Source organism: Neolamprologus brichardi, chromosome 23, assembly GCF_056152115.1.
Source record: "Neolamprologus brichardi isolate AB-2024 chromosome 23, ASM5615211v1, whole genome shotgun sequence".
Taxonomy (NCBI): domain Eukaryota; kingdom Metazoa; phylum Chordata; class Actinopteri; order Cichliformes; family Cichlidae; genus Neolamprologus; species Neolamprologus brichardi.
In genome coordinates this window covers 12,881,637-12,903,679 of record NC_142125.1, presented here as the reverse complement: position 1 = coordinate 12,903,679, position 22,043 = coordinate 12,881,637, and the positions used below count along the sequence as shown (strand labels likewise).

Sequence of the window (22,043 nt, the reverse complement as noted above, 5' to 3'; positions counted from 1 at the left end):
CTTCTATACTGATATTATATCAATATAGAAGTTTAACTGACTTGATTCTGTACTCTGATTAAAAATTGTTCATTTACGTTTTTTTTTTTTCTAAAAATGTTCATATCTGGAAACAAATTAGTTTCAATATTCATTTATTTGTCAATAATAACGTCAGCATTATTAAGGACTCGGTTATTAATTGTATAAATATACAGTTAACTTGTAAAAGAATAAATTTACAGTTGTATTTTAAAGTCTTGTTCTCTGGTGGATCATTTGTCCCTGTGAGCCGGGTCAGTGTAGCTCTTATATATTTCAGTCAATAGCTAACATCCTGAATTCCTTTTGTATGTGTCAGTTTTATTCCTGTGTCATATTTCCTGAGCTATAGGTCGACTTAAGTTTAAAAAAAAATGTCTCACTTTCCTCTCTCCCCCTTCTTCTGTTAGCTCTGTCTGTCTCTGCTCTGTTCACTGGGTGAGCAAACAGTGAGACTTTGCAGAGAGGCAGAGGGCACCAGTGCAAGAACAAAAGTCAGAGAGCTTCTGCTGCTAACCCTAACTTTCTCCCAGAGTAATAATTTTACATGTATCACAGCATGAAATCACAGGACAGATGAGAGAGAGGAGGGAGAGAGACACATAAGCCTGATCAATTTCACGCCCACACCACAATCTAGCCAAACTATCCCACACGCTAACGACATGGTGAACCTTGAAAGTTTACCCAGAATTAATTTTTTGAAGTTTGCGCCAGTGATTTATCAGAAAACAGATGAAACATCCGGCGTGCCAGTAATCGATTCTGTTCCTCTGCGTTACAGACAGTTTATTCACACCGATGCACGCAGCTACACACTGCTATAAACAAGAATTTAGATTTTGAGTCTTGGAGTGGGTCCAAAATTGATTTGAAATCAGTTCTTAACAGAGCGTAAATGGGTTTAATATTTAATGTGAATATCTCCTGGACTGTAAGTTATGAAGGCTCAAGAATTCTAGAAAATGTAGCACAAGTTAAAAACAATCACTGTGTACTCCAAAAGCTAAAAATATTCATAATATGATGGGTCAATAAATGTATTGAAATCCCTGTAAATAAAAATCAGCAGATTCTGAGGGGGGGGTGTATAGAAACGTTTCTCAGATTTGGTTTATTTTACATGGAACGACCCATTAATCTGTATTGTTGCTGTTTCAGATCTGCCATTCATTCAGTCCAGCCCATCGAGCTGAACTTCAGCGACAGTCCGGCCGACGGGTCGACAGGAAACACCATTCAGATCAGCATGGACTGCATAACCATGCGTGAGCCGGATGAACCGCTTTCTGTAAGTACATGTGAGGTTTCAGTGGGAAAATAAATTATTTACTTTAAATTCTGCTGCCTGAGAGCAAATAATTTATAAAGGGAACAATACAAGTAACCTGTGACGTGCTCAGGATTGTTTGAGCCCATTATTTAATAATGCACAGTGCAACCAGTAAACTAAATAACCAGTTTACAGCCTGGTTTTTGGTTCAATACTCACAGAAACAATCAAATATTTATTTTTGAAGGCTATTATTTTTTAACCAGTAAATTCCAAGGCCTTCATCTCATGCCCCGAAGCGGAAAACCATGCTTCTCCTTAAATGACTCACCATTATCTCGGTAGCTAATTATTTTGTGCATTTTTCATCATTTATGAGCCGTATGCTATCACTTTCATTCTGAGTTGATTGGATTCACAGTGTAAATTACACATGTTGTAAAACACAGAACCTACTTTCAAATTAACAATGGAATTTCCCTGGGAAGGTTAAGAGAAGGTGGTGCGGAGTGGTTCCACACACCGGTGAAGAAAGGTTTATCTGTTTTTTCCTGAGATGTTGTCTGTAAGCTGGCGATTTTATCTGATTTAGCCTGAGCTGTGCTTGACCTGGGTGGCTCCTCTGAGGCAGGTAGTGAGTTGATAGTAGCGTGCACGCTTGTCAATGTCACATGACGCATCCCTCTTTGGACAGAGAAGGAGTTCATGCTTGCGACATCTTAGTACAGATAGCCTGATTGTTTCAGTTTCACCACATATAACAAGACGCAGCTGCAGTGGAAGGAAAATTATAGAAGAATTTAATATCAGAAAACGTGTGAAACCCACCTTTGCAAGTACTGCTTCTCTGCAGCTGCATGGCTGTACGCTTTTCAGGCATCAACACAATCAGCTAACTGCTAATCAAAGCTCTGTAAGAAGTCCAGCATCCATGAGAAGAAGATTTAAAAAGAAGATGGGTGATGTCAGGCTAGTTCAGGTGTAATGATTTGCTACCTGCTGGTTTGCCACAGAGCTACGGTTCGGCTGATATAGTCACATTTAACAAAGAAAAGATGATTCATGAGGGTTGACCCGTTATCAATAAAAGGTTCTATCGAGGGTCTCCGATGGGCAGAGATGAACACAGTCAGGCAGGAAGAAAATGCCAAAAACTGACGTAACATCAGACAAGAGAACCTCTAAGATGGTCCATCCACGTCTTTGTGGTTTATATTCTTCAGTATGAAAAGTCCTGATACCAAGCTTATTGCCCTCGTTAACTCTTAGCAGGCCCAAGAGTAATTTTTTTTTATCTGAAGTCTTTAAATACTGGGTGTCCAGGACATTGTGAGTTTCTAGAAACTGAGCTTAAAGATGTGCTGCGTATAAGCAGTGCTGATAAAAAGCTGAGCACTGAATAGTTTCTGTGGGGGTTGGGTCTGTTTTTAAAAAGGAAAAAAAAACCAAGAGGGAAGGACTGCAGCGAGAAAAAAAGATAAAAACCTCAATGCAGGAGATGTCAGGGCCGGAAACACGTTCGACACATGATTGGCTGTTGGCTCTGATGATTATACCAGCATATGCATACAGGTGAATGCTGCCGTTTTTATTTACAGTGTTTATATGTGACTACTATAAAGTGTTTCTACTCCCATTTTTCCCATTTCTAGGTTTTTCATGTACACTCTTACTTAGTTTTACTAAGAAAAATTAAGGAATGATCTCAATTTTTGCTGTATCTGCCATATTTCTCATGCTTCTTTGCAGCTACGCAGCCAGTTCTGGTGTTTTTCTTTACATTTGTGCAATAATGGCATCCTTAGCAGCGACGCTTTCATTGCACATCCAGCCTACACTGATGGGGGATAGTGTGTGAAGGCTTTAACAAGGAAACTCATTCCTAAATCATCTCTCTTGCTGTAGATCAGTGGTTTTCAAACTTTTTCTGGTATGCCCCACTTTAGAAGCGCCAAAAAGTTCACATCCCACACCTCACCATATTTTTTGTCAATCATTAGGTGAAAGAAACGATCGGGGCTGAGTTTTAGTTAAACAAAGTTCAGCTCAGTTGTGTCAGTTTCACCCATCTTTTCACCTCGGTCTTCTCTGCGTCTCCCAGAGAAAACACTGAGTTAAAACACAGGTTTGTAAATCCATGTTTGACCTGTAGCGCGGGGCATGTCCTTGTCAGCTCTGCTGCTCAGCGATGATGTGCACGCTCCCCTCCCAGTGCAGGAATGCCGTTGTCCAGCCAGGGCGGGAAAAAAATAGCAAATAAAAATTTTGTTCGGGGAGCTGAGTAACGTTACACTGCTCATCCCCCAAGGGGGCCTGTGCTCTCTTGAACTGATGATTAACGGCTCTACCCCCACCACCCACTTTCCACTTTGTGCACCAGAGAGGGGCGTGGTGCAACGATTGGCACAGCAGCAGATCTGGCAGCATCGGTGTGGGCTAAAAGTGCACTCCGGTGGCCGCTTGCCAGTCACCAAGCCCCAGCCGTTATTACAGAGTCATACCTCTGTTTTGATGAAAAGCTGCGGTGGGCGAACCCACCCTCAACCTGCCCCCCTTCCTCTTCCACCCGTGTGGAGGTGTGCCTCTTTCATGAGTCATTAGAATGCAGCTCACTGTTTAGTGCCCCGGGGGACTTATTTGTATTGTGTGGGCTTTACGTTTAATGTGAAATTCCTTTTTATTCTACATTTTTTTCTTTCTTTCTTTCTTTCTTTTTTTTTTTTTTGCACTGTAGCTGCAGGGCAACAATTTAACGCAGCACCTGCCTCTGTTGTAGAGGTCCCAGGTCTCATCTATCAGTACGTGTCTTCTCCATGTAAAGGTTGTGGAGGTGGGGTGGCAACGAAGGGGGAAGGAGAGGGTAGAATAACATGAAGGAATGTAGCGGGGATCGTGGCAGGAGAAACGCTATATCCTACCCCAAACAGCTGATTTTACAGCCAGATAAAGCTGTGATCAGCTGTGCGTGGAAGATGCAGTTGTCGAGCAGAGGCACCGAGGTGCTTTTCAGTCGCAGGTTAGAGTTTAAACAACTTTACAGAGGAGTAGCTCAATCAACACGAGGCTCCTTCGAGATCTAAATACATGTTTGTGTTTGGATTTTTTCCCCCCTCACTTACTGTGTGTCTCGGCGTGAGTGCCCCTGTGTTCAGTGTTTGTGCAGATGAGGGGTTTTCTCTTTTGTTTCTCACATTTAACAGAGCTGAAATTAATGCTTTTAATGCAGACTTTAGCACATGTGGTGCGCTTATTACCACAGCGTTTGAGCCCTTTCCTCGAGCCTTTACCTCCCAACGTTATTTTTTTTTTCTCTTTCTAAGCAGCGAGAGGCTTGGCGTCAAACTTTATTCGTCAGGACATCACACTTTATTTAATCCGAAGCAAACTGGTGCATGAAGTAAACAGACATAAAGCGCTCCTTTATTTTGTTTTAATGCTCCACCAGTTTGCCTCCAGCACTTAAAGGTGAAGACCAAAGAACGGTTGCTTGCCACGGTCCACTTGAATGACTGTTGATTTGGTAAGAAGTCAGAGTTTAGATGTGGGGATGTGGGGCCCCTGTTACTTTCTTTGTTGGTCATGGTGAGCTGTGTTTTTACGCCGCAGTTTTATATGGTGCCGGGTTCAACAAAAAAACATGCAGGTTGTGACCAGGTGAAAACATCTTTCAGTAATAATGTTTTCTACTGTTTGATGACATTTTATCTGTCTCAGAATGAGACTTTAGAGCTGACTGTGCACTCAAGTGTGGCTGGTCCAGATGTGGTGAGGACACAGGCTTAACTGAAGTCTGTGCATATCTCATAAAGATGTTTTTTAGGGCTTTTTTTTTTATAAACAAGGGTTTGAAGAATATTTTTTCCAGTCCAGGTGATTTTCTTAAAGGGAAAAGTCAGGGGTGCCAGCAGGAAAAACCTGTTATGGATATTATTTTAAGAAATATCATGTTTGAAACCAGGTTTTTCAGCAGTATTGTGAGAGCTGAGGCAGAAAAACCAGGGTTTTACTGCTCAGTGGCTTAAAATCTTTAACTAGTTTATATGTTTTTATTCAGTAAAAGAAACTTTGAAATTCAATTAGGAGCTAAAAAAATGTTCTTTTGTGTTTCACAGTTTCTTTCTGCACGGCGTCTGTGGTGATCAGATAAATGAAAAAGCAGCGATTCTGTTTGAAATAAGCGGCTGAGTCTCCGTACTCATTGTTTGTGATACTGGAGGATATTGAAAATCGGGCCGTGCGAGTGATCGTGTTTTCAGAGCCGCGATCTACATTTCATTTTCTAGTGCCAGGGTTTTTCCTGAGTAGAAACATTTTTGGCATTCCCCAAAATGATTTTAACCGTTTCATATATGCAAATAAAATGAGCATTTTTCTTTATCAGATTGTCAGAAATAGCACAACGGAGAGATTTCTGTTAAAGTAGGTAATAAACTCCAGTAGGCCCATTTTGAACCAGGACTCGACAGAGTGTGTAAATATAGAAAAATAAACTTTTTGAAACATAGATGCAAAGTGCTTTACAGAAACATTTAAATAGATCACACAGAAAACTCAAAAAGAACAGGTTACACATTTAAACCCGACCAAAGAGTGTGAATACTCGGGGCTCATGCTTGACCCGCACATGGACCTTGAGGCTTAGGACAAGTCAGATGTGTTCAGTACTTGAACCTCCAGAAGCTTCAGCTCGGAAACTAAAACTAAAAGTGGGTTTCCGTGGTTGCAGGTGAAGTTGAAAAGTTAAAATACTTTCCGTCTTCTCAGTGTGTGAAGTTTAGATTTAAACGGAGTCTGCAGCACTGAATTTGAGGCCTTTTACTTACCAGTATGTATGTGACACAGTGCTAAAACAGGTGTAAAAACATCCCGGCTGCTCTGTTAATGCAAAGATGAAGGTAAGATGTCCAGCACATTGTTTTACAGTGTCGTCACTTGTCTGATTATTTGTATTTAAATAAAAGAATTGAATTAGCATGCAAAAGTGTGACTCTGCAGCCATTTGGTCAGTGAAGGTCGTAAAAATCATTGCTGAAAATGTTCCCAGTTTCTCTTTCACTTATAAAATGTGTCTGTGGATAAATTAGCTTCCCCAAAAGCAGCTTCAGTGATTCAGGATTTGGTGGCAGTTGATTGTGAGGATTTTGGGATTTGCCACCCAAGTGATGCTTTCTGCTGCTCGGTCGGCCATCTGCGTCTGTCAGTGAGGACGGCAGCTTACTCTGTTTTAGGTCAGGTGTCTGTGCCTTTGCAGCCTCTGCAGCCCGACACCCGATACTAAACTAATCTAGCAGACTTTAGGACTAGCCTCTTTAAAAGGAAAAACTTTAGCAAAGCCTCTTTTGTCTGAGCCTCTGGATCTGCAGATCTTTAGTCGCCGCTTGCTCCAACTCAGTTTCTCACCGCTGTAGCAGCCGAGGTGACGCAGTTAACCTTCAAGTGACCGACTGGGGTCTTTGAAGAACCCAGCTGTTTATTTCTACATGCTGTCGTGACATTTTTAGTCATAATGTTACCTATCACGAATCTAATGTTTATGCTTATCAGTACATTGCTGTAGAAGTGGATCTGTTTTGGAGTGCAGCTCCTGCCTTCGTTGCATTTTACAGCCTCTGTTCTGTAATTTACTGCAGCATTAGCCACAAACTGAGGACTCTAACCTCTTTCGCAGGTCACTGTTGTTTTAACATAATTAGAAGTTTGTTTTGCCAAACAAATGATCACCCTCAGAAGCTGCAGGTTGGCCCGTGTTTGAGGCCGGGAGTCTTAGGAGGCCGCTGGCTTGAGCTCTTTAAAGTGTTGATTTGCCTTTTGTGACAGGCTGACCTGCAGGCCTGAAACCCCGGGGCCTGAGCGGGGTGTGGTTGATGATTGGAGACACTGACTGCACGTCACAGTTGTGCTTTAGATTTCAGACAACTTTCAAATCATTCTGACCACAGGGCAAGATTTTTATCCCCCCGTCACCAAAGGAGTGATGTGTGCCCTGCTGACTGGCCTCCTTCTCCTCCTCCTCCTCCTCTACCTCTGCCATATAGCACATCAGCTGGCCATATCCAAATATCATTATATCTGCAGTATCTCCTCTTAAGTCAAAATAATTATCATTTTATGTGATTATATAAAGACGCACATGCTCTTTTAGATGTTCATCTGAGCCTATAATGTCAATTTTCTGTGATTTTTTTTTTTTTTTACTTCTGCGTTGTGCATGTTTTTAGTTCATATTAATCAAAACAATTCATTAGAAAAATGTCTCAGCATCACCCAACAGTTGTAAGAAGCTTCTCTGCACAAACTGTATGAATCCCAAGTTAAATTGAATCCCACTCTTATTGGAGCTGCTGGAGTCACAGGAGAGCGAGCGGCTCAGTCCCACCGTCATTACACAGGCTGAGAAACAATGCATGTTTCCAAAACAGATCTACAGCAGTCATCTCTGATAGATACAAGTAATCTACGGGAGTCCCTTTGTTTTCCTGCAGGCCTCTCCTTTCAGAGTGCTCTGGGGCTTCAGAGGGGAGCCATTCTTATGCTAACAAGCAACTGTGTATCTGTCCCGAGCCCAGCTCCCACTCAGCGGCCTGCACTGTAGGAATTAATCGTCTCTCTCATCTCTGTTTTTCTAATTTGGAAAATTATTTTAAACCACCTGAGGCATTTCTTTTTTTGTTAAAAACTCATTTAAAATGTTTTAGTTTTAATTCATCTGAGAACAGCGCTGCTTTTTGGAAATTCAAGACAAAACATACTTTTTTCCTCCATTTTCTGTCGCTTTGCCTTCTGCGTTGTCACGTCGTTGCATATAAAAATTAATAAAACGTCTGAAATGCTTTTTTTGGTTTGCAGTTCATTATAATCAAAGCTGCCAAGTCGACAAAGTCATTCGTTTTCTCTGCAGAGTTTTCTCTGCAGAGCAAGGCCTCTTCTTCTGGGTGTGGACAGGTAAAGCTCCTCAGGCCCACCCCCTTTTCTTCCAAGGTATATATGACCATCCCATAGATTCTTATAGGAGCTTCTGCTTGTCCACTTTGCATCTGTAGTCCACATCACTCCTTTTAGAGTGAGGAAAAGAGATTTGTGGAATCCTGGAGCCAGTGGAGCAAACAGCAGCAGCTCTGCTCAATCTCAGTGCCAACATGTTGTACCTGGAGACGGGGACCACAACTTCTTACAACGAGGTAAGAGCAACGCGGGAAACCGGGCATCAGCCTTCGCTTCCATTCTTTGGTCCCCCAGCCTCCTTGGCGTGAAGGACACATCAGAGAAAAAGGCCTCGTAGTTTGAAGCGTAGATTTTATGCCACTATTTAACGTTCCGTAGTTTGGATTTGTGTATTCGTCTAACTGAGACATAAACTGCAGATGTGACAGTCCAGGGAGCAGGGGAATGTAAACACAAATCTGGATATTTCCTTCTTGTGAAATGGCTGGGGTGTGTGTGTGTGTGTGTGTGTGTGTGTGTGTGTGTGTGTGTGTGTGTGTGTGTGTGTGTGTGTGTGTGTGTGTGTGGCGGGAAAGGATTTAATCTGTTTCTATGTCTCAGTTAGTTTGTTTCTTGATAAAAGTTGGAAAATTTGGGGGGGGAAATTGAAAATGGTTTTGATTTAACGTGGCGCCACGTTTCTCTTTCCATTAAATCTTCTGTTCTGTTGAAACCAAAGATGACAAAAGTTTAAAGAGTAAAATGTGAGGAAAAAGTTTTTAATAGATGCATATTCTTTAAAAAAATGAAAAAAAATCTGTTCCTGTAGATTCATATTTTACCCTAAGAGGGAAACCATAATTGTTGCCTTATCTGTGTTTGCCGAGCTCAATGGCAAACATATCATCTTTATTTTCTTCTTTTTTAAATATGATTGACAACCTGAACTCTGAGTTAAACAATTCAATCTCAGCTCTTTTCCTTGGATCGTACTTTTGCTTTTCCATATATGTGTCTGTTATTTCTTTTTCTTTCTTTCTTTTTTTTCTCCACCAACTGAATTCCAAACCAAAGCTAACGCCGAGCGGTGATAGATTCTCAGATTGCAGGTTGCAGATAGCAGGTGTGTCAGTCCGCTGTCTTTTTAAGTTGTTGAGCAGGGGGTCTTTAAGTGGTGTCCAGGTCAGTGTGTGTGTCTGAGTGTGAGTGCGTGCGTGTGCGGGGTATCGGGTTCCCCCCCGCTCCCCAGTCTCCTGGGAGCCGCTGCAGCCATTAGATGGTGGCTGGCCAGGCGTTGCTGTTTTGTCCGGGGTCGTAATTGCTTTAATGGTATGTTGATGTAGATACAATCACCTGCTCTGCCCACCCCAGCAGGTATGAGGTGCCGATAGACCCCCACCCACCCAGCCCCACCTCACCTCCCCCCTCTCGGCCTTGTTGAGCCTTTAATGTCTCCCTCCCCCCTTGGTCACTCATCGCAGTCCCTCCCAGATGGTCTCATACGCTGGTCCAACGATGAGCAGGTCAGCGGAGAGCCTGGAATGAGCTCTTTCCCCCTCAGGCCGGGTCTGATCTGGCTCCTGCTGTCTCTCAAGATTTGGCGTTATCAGTGTTTGCGCTCTGCGGCTACACAAAGCAGCAGCAACAGGAGGATTTTCGAAGCTCTAGATAGAAACTGTGGAGCTTTCAGTTGGTCAGTGTATAAGTGCTGAAAGAGTGTGGCGCTTCTGCTCCTCGTAGGGGACTGCTGTTATGTCTGTGGAATTTTCTGGGTTTATCAGAGACTGTGATCTGTGTTCTCACAAAGAAAACAATCTCTGCTGCCTCGCGATGCTGCTGATAATGACACTCGCGCTATTAAACTGATGAGAAACGAGTCAAAAGCACCGAACTGACTCTTTAGACAAGAGTTTTGGCGGGAGTGCAGAGAGCATTTTCACCATTAACATTTCATATTTATTCAGTGAATTCATTTGGTCGCATACCCAGCGAGGAATGCATTGATTTGAATGCGAACCGAACGCCGCAGCAGCAACTTCTAAACGAGCCCTGCCACGTGTATTTAAAATATCCCTGCTATGTGTTGTGGGTAATTCAGGCAATCGCTGTGAAGGTCAACAGTGTCCTTTTGCCGCTGGTCTGAAGCGTTAGCCCAGCATTTTCTCTCAGACGAAGAAATGAGCTCGCAGGCCTCGAACAGAAAGCACAGCTTTTTGTAAACTTTATTAAAGGCTGCTGCAGCCGTGGCATCCCAGAGGCCTGAACACAGCGTCAGCTATAAACAGAAGGAATTTTTAAGAGCTGCTAAAGTGGTTATTAAATGCTGGCTGTATTATAGTGGAATAAGATCTGATTAAAGGAAATGAAGAGAAGGCCTGAAAGTCCCTCTCGCTGCCCTTTCTAAAAGCTGATATCCTGCTTCCAGCCAATTAAACATTAAAACGCGATGAGTTCAGGTGAAACCTCGCTATCTGGTCAATTACAGCTTTATCCTCAAATCCTCATCTTTGATCCTGATTTTCATTTACACCACGAGAAGCATTATCTCAGGCCCTGTATTTAATGTTAAGTAGTCTACGTCAGCCTGTCTGCTTTTATCTATGTTTGGTCTGAGGCCACCATCAGCCTTTTCTTTAGAATAATCATTTGGCATTGATAATTGGTGCCTGTCAGATCTACCATAGCAGCTGCCAGCATCAGGTACTGGGGGAGGCTGTGTCATCTCTCAATGGCTGAGTGCCTCAGTGGAATTGCACCATAGTTCAAAAGAATCACTCTGATATCACCATCGCTCGCGCTTCATTTACGGGAAAATGGTGTACAAACAGGAAATAAATCCACCGAGCTCGTTCCCATGGGAAACAGGGATTATTTTCATTTTTAAAATATGCGTAGGTGGGGGAAAAAAAAGCACTTTGTTTTTCTTACCATCCATTTTTCCCCCTGATTAGATCCACAGAGCCACTCTTAGACCTGTAATACGTGCGTATAATCAGTCATTTGTGTGAGAGCATGTGTGTCCCCACTAAAAGCTGCAGGGTCTCCCCCAGGAAGGACTTTCTTTCTTTCTGTGCGTGCGTGTGTGCTCCATTCACAAAACACTTGTCTCTTAACACCTGCATGCCCGGCATAATTGTTTCACGCAGCCTCCTTATAAGCTCCGGTGTCATTGTTTCTGAGGGGCTTAAGCCCCCCTTCCTCTGCCAAACAGCCGCTCCCCTGTGGCGCTGCTGCACAGGTATGCCGAGGTTGACTCCAGTGACCTCTCTCAGGTGTGTCTATGGATCTGTGTGTAATAAAGCGGCATCGTTGATTCATAAGTCACTCCCTTGACTAATAGTTATCTAACCTACCAACCCAGTGTTTTGTTGATCATCTGGAGCAACACTAACACCTGGCAGGGCAGTGGGTGTGAGTCGGACAGCTGTGGCCAGCCGTGCTCGAAATAAACGAGAGGCCCTGGAAAGATTGATGGCCGTCTAAAGAGCACGAGCGATGGCACCTCTTCCAGGAATGTGCTGTTTATAAATGGAAAGGAATGAGGTGAATGGAAAGCAGAGCAAGCAAGAAGGGGCTGGCTACCACCCAGGAGTACTCTCCATCCTCTTTAAAGGGAACATATTTTAATTCCACTCGTCCTGTCTGAATATATGTCGGAAAAGAAATGGCTTTGTAGGGAGAACGTGTTTATTTCATATGTTGTCTTAATCTTCTAGCTTAATCACTGATGTTTGGATGAGGCTAACTGTTTTTATTTCTTTATTACAAAATTTGCACAAAACATTTTGTCTGAAGCATCTGTGACTGAACACCTTTGTCGCTCTTCCCCCTCCCCCTCCTCTCCATCTCCAGTCACAGTACACAAACCTGGGGCTCCTGAATGGTATGGATCAGAACATTCAGAACGGCGGCTCGACCTCCACCAGCCCCTACAACAACGACCACGCGCAGAACAATGTGACCGCCCCGTCGCCCTACGCCCAGCCCAGCTCCACCTTCGATGCCCTTTCCCCCTCACCGGCCATCCCATCCAACACAGATTACGCAGGCCCACACACCTTTGACGTGTCCTTCCAGCAGTCCAGCACAGCAAAGTCTGCCACCTGGACGGTAAGACCCGTGTTTGCTCAATGTTTGTGGAGTCCTGCATAAAGTTAGCAGGGTTCCACTTCCTTTTCTGCAAGCAGTCTCGCATCAATGTCGTGCAGACCCCACTGATAGGCCTCTGCAGGTGGGACAGATTTGAGTGAATATGATTTATTTCTTAATAATAATTGTGCTGAACTCACAAATTTGACTAGAGTGAGAAAAGACTCGAACTAAGAACATTTACCGAATATTTAATTGAAGTTAAGTTTGTAATATTGATCAGATAAATGTGTTTATGGTTTAGTTTGCATTAACTAGAATAACTTTGCGCTTCACTTCTGATCAACAGGTGAGTACTGGAGGTTAAGAGAGCACACTAAGTAACACATGAACTTTTTTTATTTAAATAAGATATAGAGGAAGCTGGAATTTTACTTAAGTATAAAGACGGAAAATAGGGAGAAGAAGAAGAAAGACTCTGTTACACCATCTCCCATCGTTCCTGTCCTGCTGGACAGAGGCTGCATTCATGTTTTCTTTATCTTATGTTCCATTAATTATGTTTTTAATTAGACATCATAACAATCAGCACTCAAGATAAAGATATGATTTTTATAGCTACAAAAGAATGAAAGCTTTTGTCACTTTTTATTGTGTAATAAATTTAAATGTGCTACCTGTCAGCATAACCCATCATTGTAGGAGGTGATGATTTATGGGGTGGAGGTTAAAGAGACACTTTCACCTATGAACTTCTTATCTGACTTCTGGCTGGGAAGAATGTCACCTGAGATATTTTTACATCAGGACTGAACCTCAGGGTTTTTAAGTTAACTTCTCACTGACAGGAGCAAGAGTAGGATCTCACTGCATACACTGTCAAAATCATGGATGCACTCATTCATGTGATAGGAAATGTGTTAGCTTGAGTAAGTAAGGCTTGAGTTGTCTCACTTGAGAGAAAATGTGCTATTTTCTCATATTTGGACCATTTTAGATACAAAAATGTCTGGGAATTGTTCATTTTAGCTAACCAAACTGCTAACAGTGCAGGTCATTTAGTGTTAAAACTTCTTGACGAAGCACCAAAAACAACTTTCTACAGGAAACCAGAGCCCTGCATGTGTGGCAGGTTAAAGTGAAAATGAAGAAGCTTAAACCTTTATTAATGTCACAGTGACCTCACTTAAGTGAAATGTCCCTTTTCCTCAGAAGTCGGGTAAAGTTTACTGATGCTTTGTTGATGACAGAGGTAAACAGGTTGAATCGTTGCTCCTTTCCCGTGCAGCTAGATGTCACCATCGTCGACTCATTAAACAGACTCAACCGGCTCCTCTCGCTCTGTCATTACGCATCACAGGGCTGAGGGACAGCTGTTGCATCAGTGCCCCGCCTGCTCTGTTGTTAACGTGTGTGATCTGCGGCGACACGGGAACAGAGGCGCAAGGTCGGTGCACTAATGCACTCTAGCGGACGAATTTGGCGGCGGCTTTTTGACCCTGCGTCATAATTTGGGACAGCTGTCACATCATCGAGTGACGGCGTGGGCGTCAAAGGAAACCCCGTCTGTTCACATACAGAATCTGGGTGACGTAACTTTGTGACATGTCAGTTATTACATAACGGAGCAGAAAACGCTTAATACAGAAACATATTTATTAAAAATTTCCAATTAACAGTCAAAAATGCGGGCCGTTTGAGGAAAACCCGCTGAGTGCATTGATGCGCCGAATTTAACGTGCTGTAGCTTCCAGGCAAACTCAGGGAGTGCTGGGCGATCTCGCCTTACTCCTTGGCCACGCCGAGTGTGGGATCGTGACATTTGCCCAATTCCCACAGTGCCTCAGTCATCCCTCTCATTTTCAGTCCAAAAACAAAAGTGTTTGTCTGATGTGCAACCGTGAGGTGGCTCACACTGTGGTTTGTGAGCGGCACGCCCCAGTCGCAGTCGTCCCGTCGTAGACCAACGATGTGTCCTACAGTCATAACATGATGTAAGACTGGTTTGATTGGTCTGGCTTAACATGGAAAAGTCAGGGATTGCTGCTTACAATCATTGCACTGATTAAAGACTTAACTTTATTTAGTAGTTCAGTGTTTAAAAAAAACATTAAAAATATTAAAAAACTTTTTGTATAAATTCTATTTTTTAAAGTGCAGTCGCCCAAAGTCTCCACAAGGATAAGAAAGGGGCACGAGAGCTAAAATATGAGAGCAGTAAACACAAACAAGTGCTGTTGTGCAACATCGTCTTGTACAGTTAACCAATCGAAATAAAGTTTGTTCTCCTAACGAAGGATGGGTAGCATTACAAAATCAGAGCCATTAAAAAGTAATTAGCATCACCTTTTGTGCAAAGCACCTCATTACGATGACTTTTACATTAGCAAGAATAACAACTTTGCACACCTGTGGATAACCAGTCTGTGCACAGAGGCTGTGGAGCCCGTTGGACATTTACATCAGCAGCACCACATAACCGGCAACAAGCTTGTTCACTTCCCTCGGTGACAGCTAAACTCTAAGCTGTTCCTGTTTCAGAGCTGAAGCACCACCATCATTATTCTCCTCAACTGGCCACCAGTGTTGGTGGAGATTGCAAATGTGCAGCTGATATAAAGCTACTGCACTGGGAACAAGTAACTGAGCCCATTTGAGAAGTTAAAATACACGTCTGACTTAAATGTCAATTTATTTCCCTGTGGTAACAGAGGCGAGGAGGTTTCCTTGGTTCCTTTATTTACTGCAGACATGACACGTACTTCCTGTTGTTACAATTTATGTCCATGAAAACAAACACACAGACTGCTTTTTGGGCTAATGACTGTTTTTAATTGGAGTTTGATTTTGACCATACATAAATAAATAAGAGCCAGGAAGTGGATGCACTGCATTGCTTAGAGTTTAGAGCCAGTTTAGAGCGCTCATCTGGAGTTGACCTTGAAAACAATAATGCACAAATAAATGATGACCAGCACGTGACCGATTGCTTGTAATGTTTTCTGTGAGGTCGGGTTGGTTCCACATGCACTGTTGTTGTTTTTGTACCTCGCAGCCAGGTTAAATGTCACTCAACTCTGAAATGCAGTTGATCCTGTCAGAAAAGATTCGTTACAGCGTTTCCCCGCCGAACGTCGTTTTGTTGATTTTCGCTGGCTGCAGCTTCCAGTCTGATTCTAAAGAAGAGCGATTACAGCATCGGTTCCCATCTCAAAGGAGGCTCCCGCTCCTGATCTCAGGAGATCTTTCGTAAAGCTCCCATAATCTCAGCCCAATAAGCTCAACTGCTGGACTGATGGACTGATGGCAGAGAGCCACCGTAGATGTCACTGCAGCTTTGCTCTGTGCATAGATCCGCTAATGCCCCCTTTTTGAAGGCCTGTGGGATCTTCCACGGGGACTTAGTGGACTGTGTACTGTACTGTTTGATGACTGTTCTTATGGAGACACACCTAATCCCTAACCCACACCTTAACCTCTTCCTGTCTAGGATGAGGCACACAGCAAAAGGTGCAACACGTCAGTGTTTCCCAGAAACTGCTCCCAGTCCCTGCCGGCACTCCTGCAGCCTGCACGGCATTCCCTCCCCCAGCGCTCGGTTAGAGAAAAACAGTCGCCGGGTCAAATGAATACACAAGTTTAGAGATGTTTCATCTTCTTTGCGCCGCTAAAGGAGGTAGCCATTGTTGTCAGGGTAAAGACTAGTTGTGTTTGCGGTGTGTATTAACTGCCACCATATTTAGTCAAAGGAGAGGAATGTCATGGTTCGGGCTATCACTGGGACGCTGTTGAGCCCAGGGGGATTACAGTAATGGATTGAGGGCCTGTAGATAATACTTGTGTAAATACTGTGTGCCTCTTTCCTGAACCCTGTGCTCTTGGAGTGGGCTCTGTCTTTTTTGAGAGAGTTAAGCTTGATGGTTGCATCTCACATTGCGCCGGAGGAGGAGGAGGAGGAATGCTCAAAGAGAAGAGTGTTCTAGCGAAAGGCGGCAAGACGCAACTTGCCCATGGAACATCTGCGGGCCCGTCCCACGCCTCACGAGATGGGGCTGAGACTTGTTTGTGTCAAGAAGCTTGTCACGACTCGCCCGTCGCAGAGAGACAAACCCTAAAAGCTACAGATGGGAAAAGGTGGAGGGGAAAATTTTAAAAAGGCAGAGTTGAAAAGGTTTTTATGATATGGGCTATGGGATTTCTCCATAATCTTCACGGAAAAGCCCTTTCTCTTACAGTTTAAGTTACAAGATTCCTTTTTTTTCCAACTTCTGACAGAGTACCTGCAGCAGTGATTTACAGCAACAGAAAGCAGGATCACGCTGCGGTGGTATAAATATAAAAGGCAGATATTAGTCTGTCATCAGGGGGAAAAGGAGGAATTTGGATCAGACCTCACCAAACTGAGTTTGTTGGAGTGCTCTCAACACAGAAATCATTGTTGTGTTATAATTGAAGGTTGGAACGACAAAAAAGTGCTGGCAGCTCAAACGCTTCCTTCAAGGATAAGCAGATCAAACAGTTTTTGAAAATAATTTTAAGCATGTTTAGCAAACTTTGGCTGCTCTGCATCTGAAAAGAAAAGGAGAAAATCCTCGATTGCTTTTTTTTCCCTAAACCTCTTCCCACCTGTTGGCTGTGCTTTCAGTTTTAAAGTTGAAGTTACAGTTGTTCTGCTGAAGACATTTGATTGGCAAATCCCAAGAGGGACAGATACATGTTTGACTCTTTCAACACCGGCTACGTGATGCTGCTTGTCGGTGGACAGGTTTGCCCGGGGACAGGTGTCATCCTTAAGATTGGGTGGTCGAGATTGGTGGCGATAGCTTCGGCCGAGCAGATTGTCCGCTAAAATGTTCAACTTTTCCCCCTGTTTTAGATTTAAGAAGCAGGTGCTTTGCTTCAGTTTCAGAGAAAAGTAGAGCGAGGGAGGAAAAAAACTCTTTGGATTATTGTTGAATTAAACAGGTTTGGGAGACGCTGTAGGCATGACATGACATGTCAGGTATGAAGAAGACAAGACCAGAGGCGCCAAACGTTGCTTGTTTAAGGCCTGATGTTTGTCAGGACTTGACTTCTGCATGCGCCCGCAGCGCCTGTCAGGTAGAAAGGAACGCTACAACTGTGGGCCTGCCCCAACCTGCGCAACACAGGAAGTGTGTGTCTCTGTGTTCCTGTGCTGTGTGTTTGTGTGCATTAGCTGCATGTGTGCAATTACTTTCTATGTCCGAGTATCCGAACAAATTGCATGTTGCGTGTAGTCAGATTATCCCAGAGACGCATTTTCGTTGTAGCTTGAAAGCTGCAGTGCTGTGTCCGCACGGTTTCCAGCTGAGCTTTCCAGATGTGCACGTGGAATTTAAAAGTCCAGCCACTTTAGGTCATTTATTACTTTTGCCCCGTGCCAGCTGAACAATGCATCACGTGTGTTTCCTGCAAACACTCGCAGAAGTTTTCTTTCAAATGATTGTGATTAAGCGGCTCTGCATTGTGCGCCTTGTGTTCCTCGGCCGTGTAATTCACATTGTGACCAATGAAAGGCTCATAATTACATGTTAACACCTGAGCGCCGCACCCTGTGTGAGCCACTGAATCCCCATCAGTCAACTGGCTGTCCTCCACCCTGAACAGTGTTGGCTTTAACCGCATGCTGCTTTCAGCAATCAGCAGCAGCAGCTCCTGCTCTCACTGCTGAGCAAACACAGCAGCAGCACAGAGCTGTGTACTCAAAGTTTGTAGCTTGAGGGCTGGGATGGGCCACTCGTGTGTGCGTGTATGCATGTGTGCGTGTGTGTGTGTTTGAAACTGTAGGATATCATCTAAACAAACTTAGTGTTTCTGGCCTAACATTTGCGATTAGATCTTTAGGCTCAGATTTGTGCAGACCCTTTACACAGCACCTCTCTCTTTCTCTTTTGCTCTTCTTCCACACCCTCGCCCCCCTTCCTCCATCTCTCTGCTTGGCTTCTCCACCTCATTTAGCTGACTGACAGAGGCGTACGGGGAGTATCAGGTTAGGAGCGAGGGGGCAACTACAGCCATTCATCTTGGAGGCATTTTTTTAAGCTGCTAGAAAGACGCTTTGATTTTAAGGAAGAGTCAGTTCAGTTGCCGTGTTGATGTACACGTCCCAGAGCTTAAACTGCCCTCATCAGTCAATCCATCGTGTCCTTGTGCACGAATCAAAACGCAGTTTTATTGTTAAAATCTTCTGCTTTGCATTCGTGTTTCCCAGCAGTGAGCATCAGCGCTGCAGCGTTGGTGTTGGGTCACTATAAGAGGGTCACTTGAGGAAAGCAGCACATGGAAAAAGTTGCGTTTAATAGCAGACTGCATCAGTGGGCGAAACGCAGGCATAAGGCAGAGACGGGGAGGTGCACTTTTAGGTTTGTCCTGATGAAAGGAGAGGTTGCGCCTGAGGAGAAGAGCAGAAAATGTCCGTGCCAAGCTTGTGTAATATTTAAAGTGAGCACAGACGGTTCCTGGGATGAGCTTCTTTTCATTGGAAGCAAACTTAATAGAGGTGCAATTTTATGTTGCATTGTTCCCGAACACAGCCCCGAGCAGTTTTCACAATGTTCACTTTTCATCACTCCGAAATGAAACTGACAGGAAAATTTCCCCTCCGCCCCTCCACCCTCAGCTCTGTGCACATAGAGGATTTAAAGCTCTGCTTGCACAGCAGTGATTTGAATGGCTTGTGTACACAGTTGGGTTGTGCCTATTAGTAAGAACTCGGCCTTTCTGATGCCTTTACTGGTTATCGCTTCTAACAGTGCCAAGGATCAAGGTGCATCCATTGTTCAAGACTCCTGGCCTGCACACTTGAGCCTGAGCCAGTTTGTGTGATCAACCATCACATTTTGGCTCGTCGCTGATGAATCTTTTGTGACTGCCGCGATTAGCCCTCCGCTCCTTCACTCGGAGTCGTTGTCATCCACCTGCACTCAGCCTAATGCAGCTCCAGCCTGCCAGGCGCTTCAGAAGCTGCTCTGTGTGATGAGTGGCCATCAGATGCTTTAACAGAGATGAAAGCCGGGCCCTGTTTAATTGCCCCTGGAGGGGTCAATTTTATGGTGCTCCTCGGAAGTCCCAGAGGCTTTCTGTGAGACATCTTTGAGGTTGGCCAATACTCACTTGTAGGGCCGAGTGCTGTGTGTGTTTATTTAAGTGGGTCATAATCACAGTCTTCAGTTTAACCCTTTTTGCTTCAGGGGAGCCAGAAGTGCACAGCTGAGGCAGCAGGTGTTACCAAAGTCCTTCAAACACCGCTGTGCACTTATTTTTAAGCTGAATTAGTTTAATTAAATTTTACTGGTCTCCAAGAATCTGAGTTTTCACCAAAATAAGGTTTCCAAAAGCCTTTTCCCCCTGACTTTATCCATTTACCATCACGTCTCGGGTGTTTCTGTGATCAATCTGTGCTTTAAAATTTAAGCACCGATCGCTCCATCAAAACATTTCTGTAATCTTTTGTGTTTTCTCTCGTTTTGTTTTGCAGTATTCGACCGAACTGAAGAAGTTATACTGCCAGATCGCCAAGACATGTCCCATTCAGATCAAAGTCCTCACCACTCCTCCCCAGGGTGCCGTGATCAGAGCCATGCCTGTTTACAAAAAAGCCGAACACGTGACCGAGGTGGTGAAACGCTGCCCGAACCACGAGCTCAGCCGCGAATTCAACGACGGTCAGTCGAAATCCCACCGCCTCGTGTTTCACTTCGGCCGTCTTTGTTTGTTGTTGGCGTTTGACCATACGACTCGTGTTGCTTCCAGGTCAGATAGCGCCGCCGAGCCACCTGATCCGCGTGGAGGGAAACAGCCACGCCCAGTACGTGGAGGACACCATCACTGGGAGACAGAGCGTCCTGGTTCCTTATGAGCCTCCCCAGGTGAGCTGTCCATCAACCTACAGGGTATCCAAGCGACAAACGACTCTGATGGCGACAGACAGCGAGTTCGCTGTCACGTTCAGCTGCTCGACCCTTCGCCAACCTCTCCGTCAAAGCTTTCAGTGCCGCCATGAAAGCTTCAAATGTGATTTTCAGCAAAAACGCACATTTTTCAAATACTGGTTAAACATTTGGATTCTGCATAATTAAACCAATTTAAACGACCCGAATCTGAAATATGTCCAAATACGACCTGCCGCCGTCACTCACCTGCAGTCTCATTCTCCTCCTCAGGTGGGGACCGAATTCACCACCATTCTGTACAATTTCATGTGCAACTCGAGCTGCGTGGGCGGAATGAACAGGCGCCCGATTCTCATCATTGTCACCCTGGAAACCAGAGAGTAAGCCGCGCCGCCGCCACCTCCGTCGCCCCCTTCGTTGGCCGTGCTTTGTTTCTGACCGAGGCTGTCTTTGTCTCCCAGCGGTCAGGTTTTAGGGCGCCGTTGCTTCGAAGCCAGGATCTGCGCCTGCCCGGGCCGCGACCGCAAGGCCGACGAGGACAGCATCCGCAAGCAGCACGTAACGGACGCCACAAAGAGCAGTGAGGGTACGAAACGCCGTAAGTAGGGCCGGGGCTGGTGACGGGCTGACGTGCTTTTGGTCTTCCTCGACATGCAGCCGGCGTCGAGGACTCTCACTAACCCGCCTTTCCCCTCGCTTCTTCCCCCTCCTGCTCTGTCTTAGGTCGACTTGTTCTCTTTAGCACGGCGGCCGCTGTATTCACGCTCTCCTCTTCTCTTTTTCAGCCTTCCGACAGGTTTCCCACGGCATACAGATGTCCACCATCAAGAAGAGAAGATCCACAGATGAGGAAGTTTTTTGTTTGCCTGTAAGTGTGGCTCCGCCGTCTCACACGGCTCGGGGTGCGTCTGAGCTGCTCGCTGACCTCTCGTCTTATCTGTTCCCTTCAGATTAAAGGACGCGAAATCTATGAGATTTTGGTAAAAATCAAAGAGTCGCTGGAACTCATGCAGTTCCTGCCGCAGCACACAATAGAGTCATACAGACAGCAGCAGCAGAACCTCCTGCAGAAACAGTGAGTACCAGAACAGATTATTGGTGGAGTGAAACACAGATGCAGAACGGGCAAGCTTCACCGTTGAATTCAACTGTTTCTTTGCATGCAGCTGCACTCTCTGCCTCAGTAAACGTCTTCTTTGCTTACGTGGAGGTTAGTTTGTCTTTCGAACGCAGGGCACTGATGACTAACTGACTGAACATGGCTCACTTGTTGCTTGAATTGTGGATTGCACTGATAAATGAGATTTCTTTATTGTATTTACTGCCGCCGCTGAAGCGTTGCAGCTAGAAGAGCTGATAATAAACGCTCTGGAGTAGGTGTTAGCCAGCGTTTCACAGAATTTACTCCGAATCAGCTCAGCCTCGCGTCCAAGCAAAAGCTGTTTTTTGTTGTTGTTTTTTTTGTCATTTTCTTTCCTCCTTCTTGCTCTCATGGGACACGAGCCAACGCTGATGAATCGTGACAAATGTACCTGGCTGCGCTTTGTTAGGGAGACGCTTCCAGAAGGTTCCCGGTAACGCCTTTGGGTGCTTTGCCAAGTTTTTACACAACAGCAGCAAACAGAATCCGTGCCTCGGCCTCATCTATCGGCTTCGGCGTAATTAAAAGTGTCTCAAACGCACACGTCCTCGTCCCGCCTCCCTTCTTTCACTGTAAGCTATGGAAACGAGGAGATGGGAGTAAGTGATAGTTTGACAGCGCTGTGATGATAATTACTGCTTATGTTCTAGTTTCCCATTAAGCGAAGGCAGACAGCCTCGCAGTG

At 44.6% G+C, this 22,043-nt stretch overlaps 1 protein-coding gene across 6 annotated transcripts in view; it reads left to right on the top strand.

The window, feature by feature from the left end:
• The window catches only part of tp63 (tumor protein p63), a 57,230-nt gene that overhangs the window by 29,675 nt on the left and 5,512 nt on the right, over nucleotides 1-22,043 (top strand). For 3 of the 6 annotated variants that reach the window (XM_087835782.1, XM_087835781.1, XM_087835779.1), the window contains 8 exons: nucleotides 1,183-1,312; nucleotides 12,068-12,325; nucleotides 19,803-19,989; nucleotides 20,078-20,193; nucleotides 20,488-20,597; nucleotides 20,679-20,815; nucleotides 21,003-21,085; nucleotides 21,168-21,292. In XM_087835782.1, coding sequence (XP_087691908.1) covers nucleotides 1,183-1,312; nucleotides 12,068-12,325; nucleotides 19,803-19,989; nucleotides 20,078-20,193; nucleotides 20,488-20,597; nucleotides 20,679-20,815; nucleotides 21,003-21,085; nucleotides 21,168-21,292 — 1,146 coding nt within the window. Of the gene's footprint in view, nucleotides 1-1,182; nucleotides 1,313-8,317; nucleotides 8,473-12,067; nucleotides 12,326-19,802; nucleotides 19,990-20,077; nucleotides 20,194-20,487; nucleotides 20,598-20,678; nucleotides 20,816-21,002; nucleotides 21,086-21,167; nucleotides 21,293-22,043 lie in introns of those variants that run through there. The other 3 variants (XM_087835780.1, XM_087835785.1, XM_087835784.1) reach the window with 3 other exon arrangements.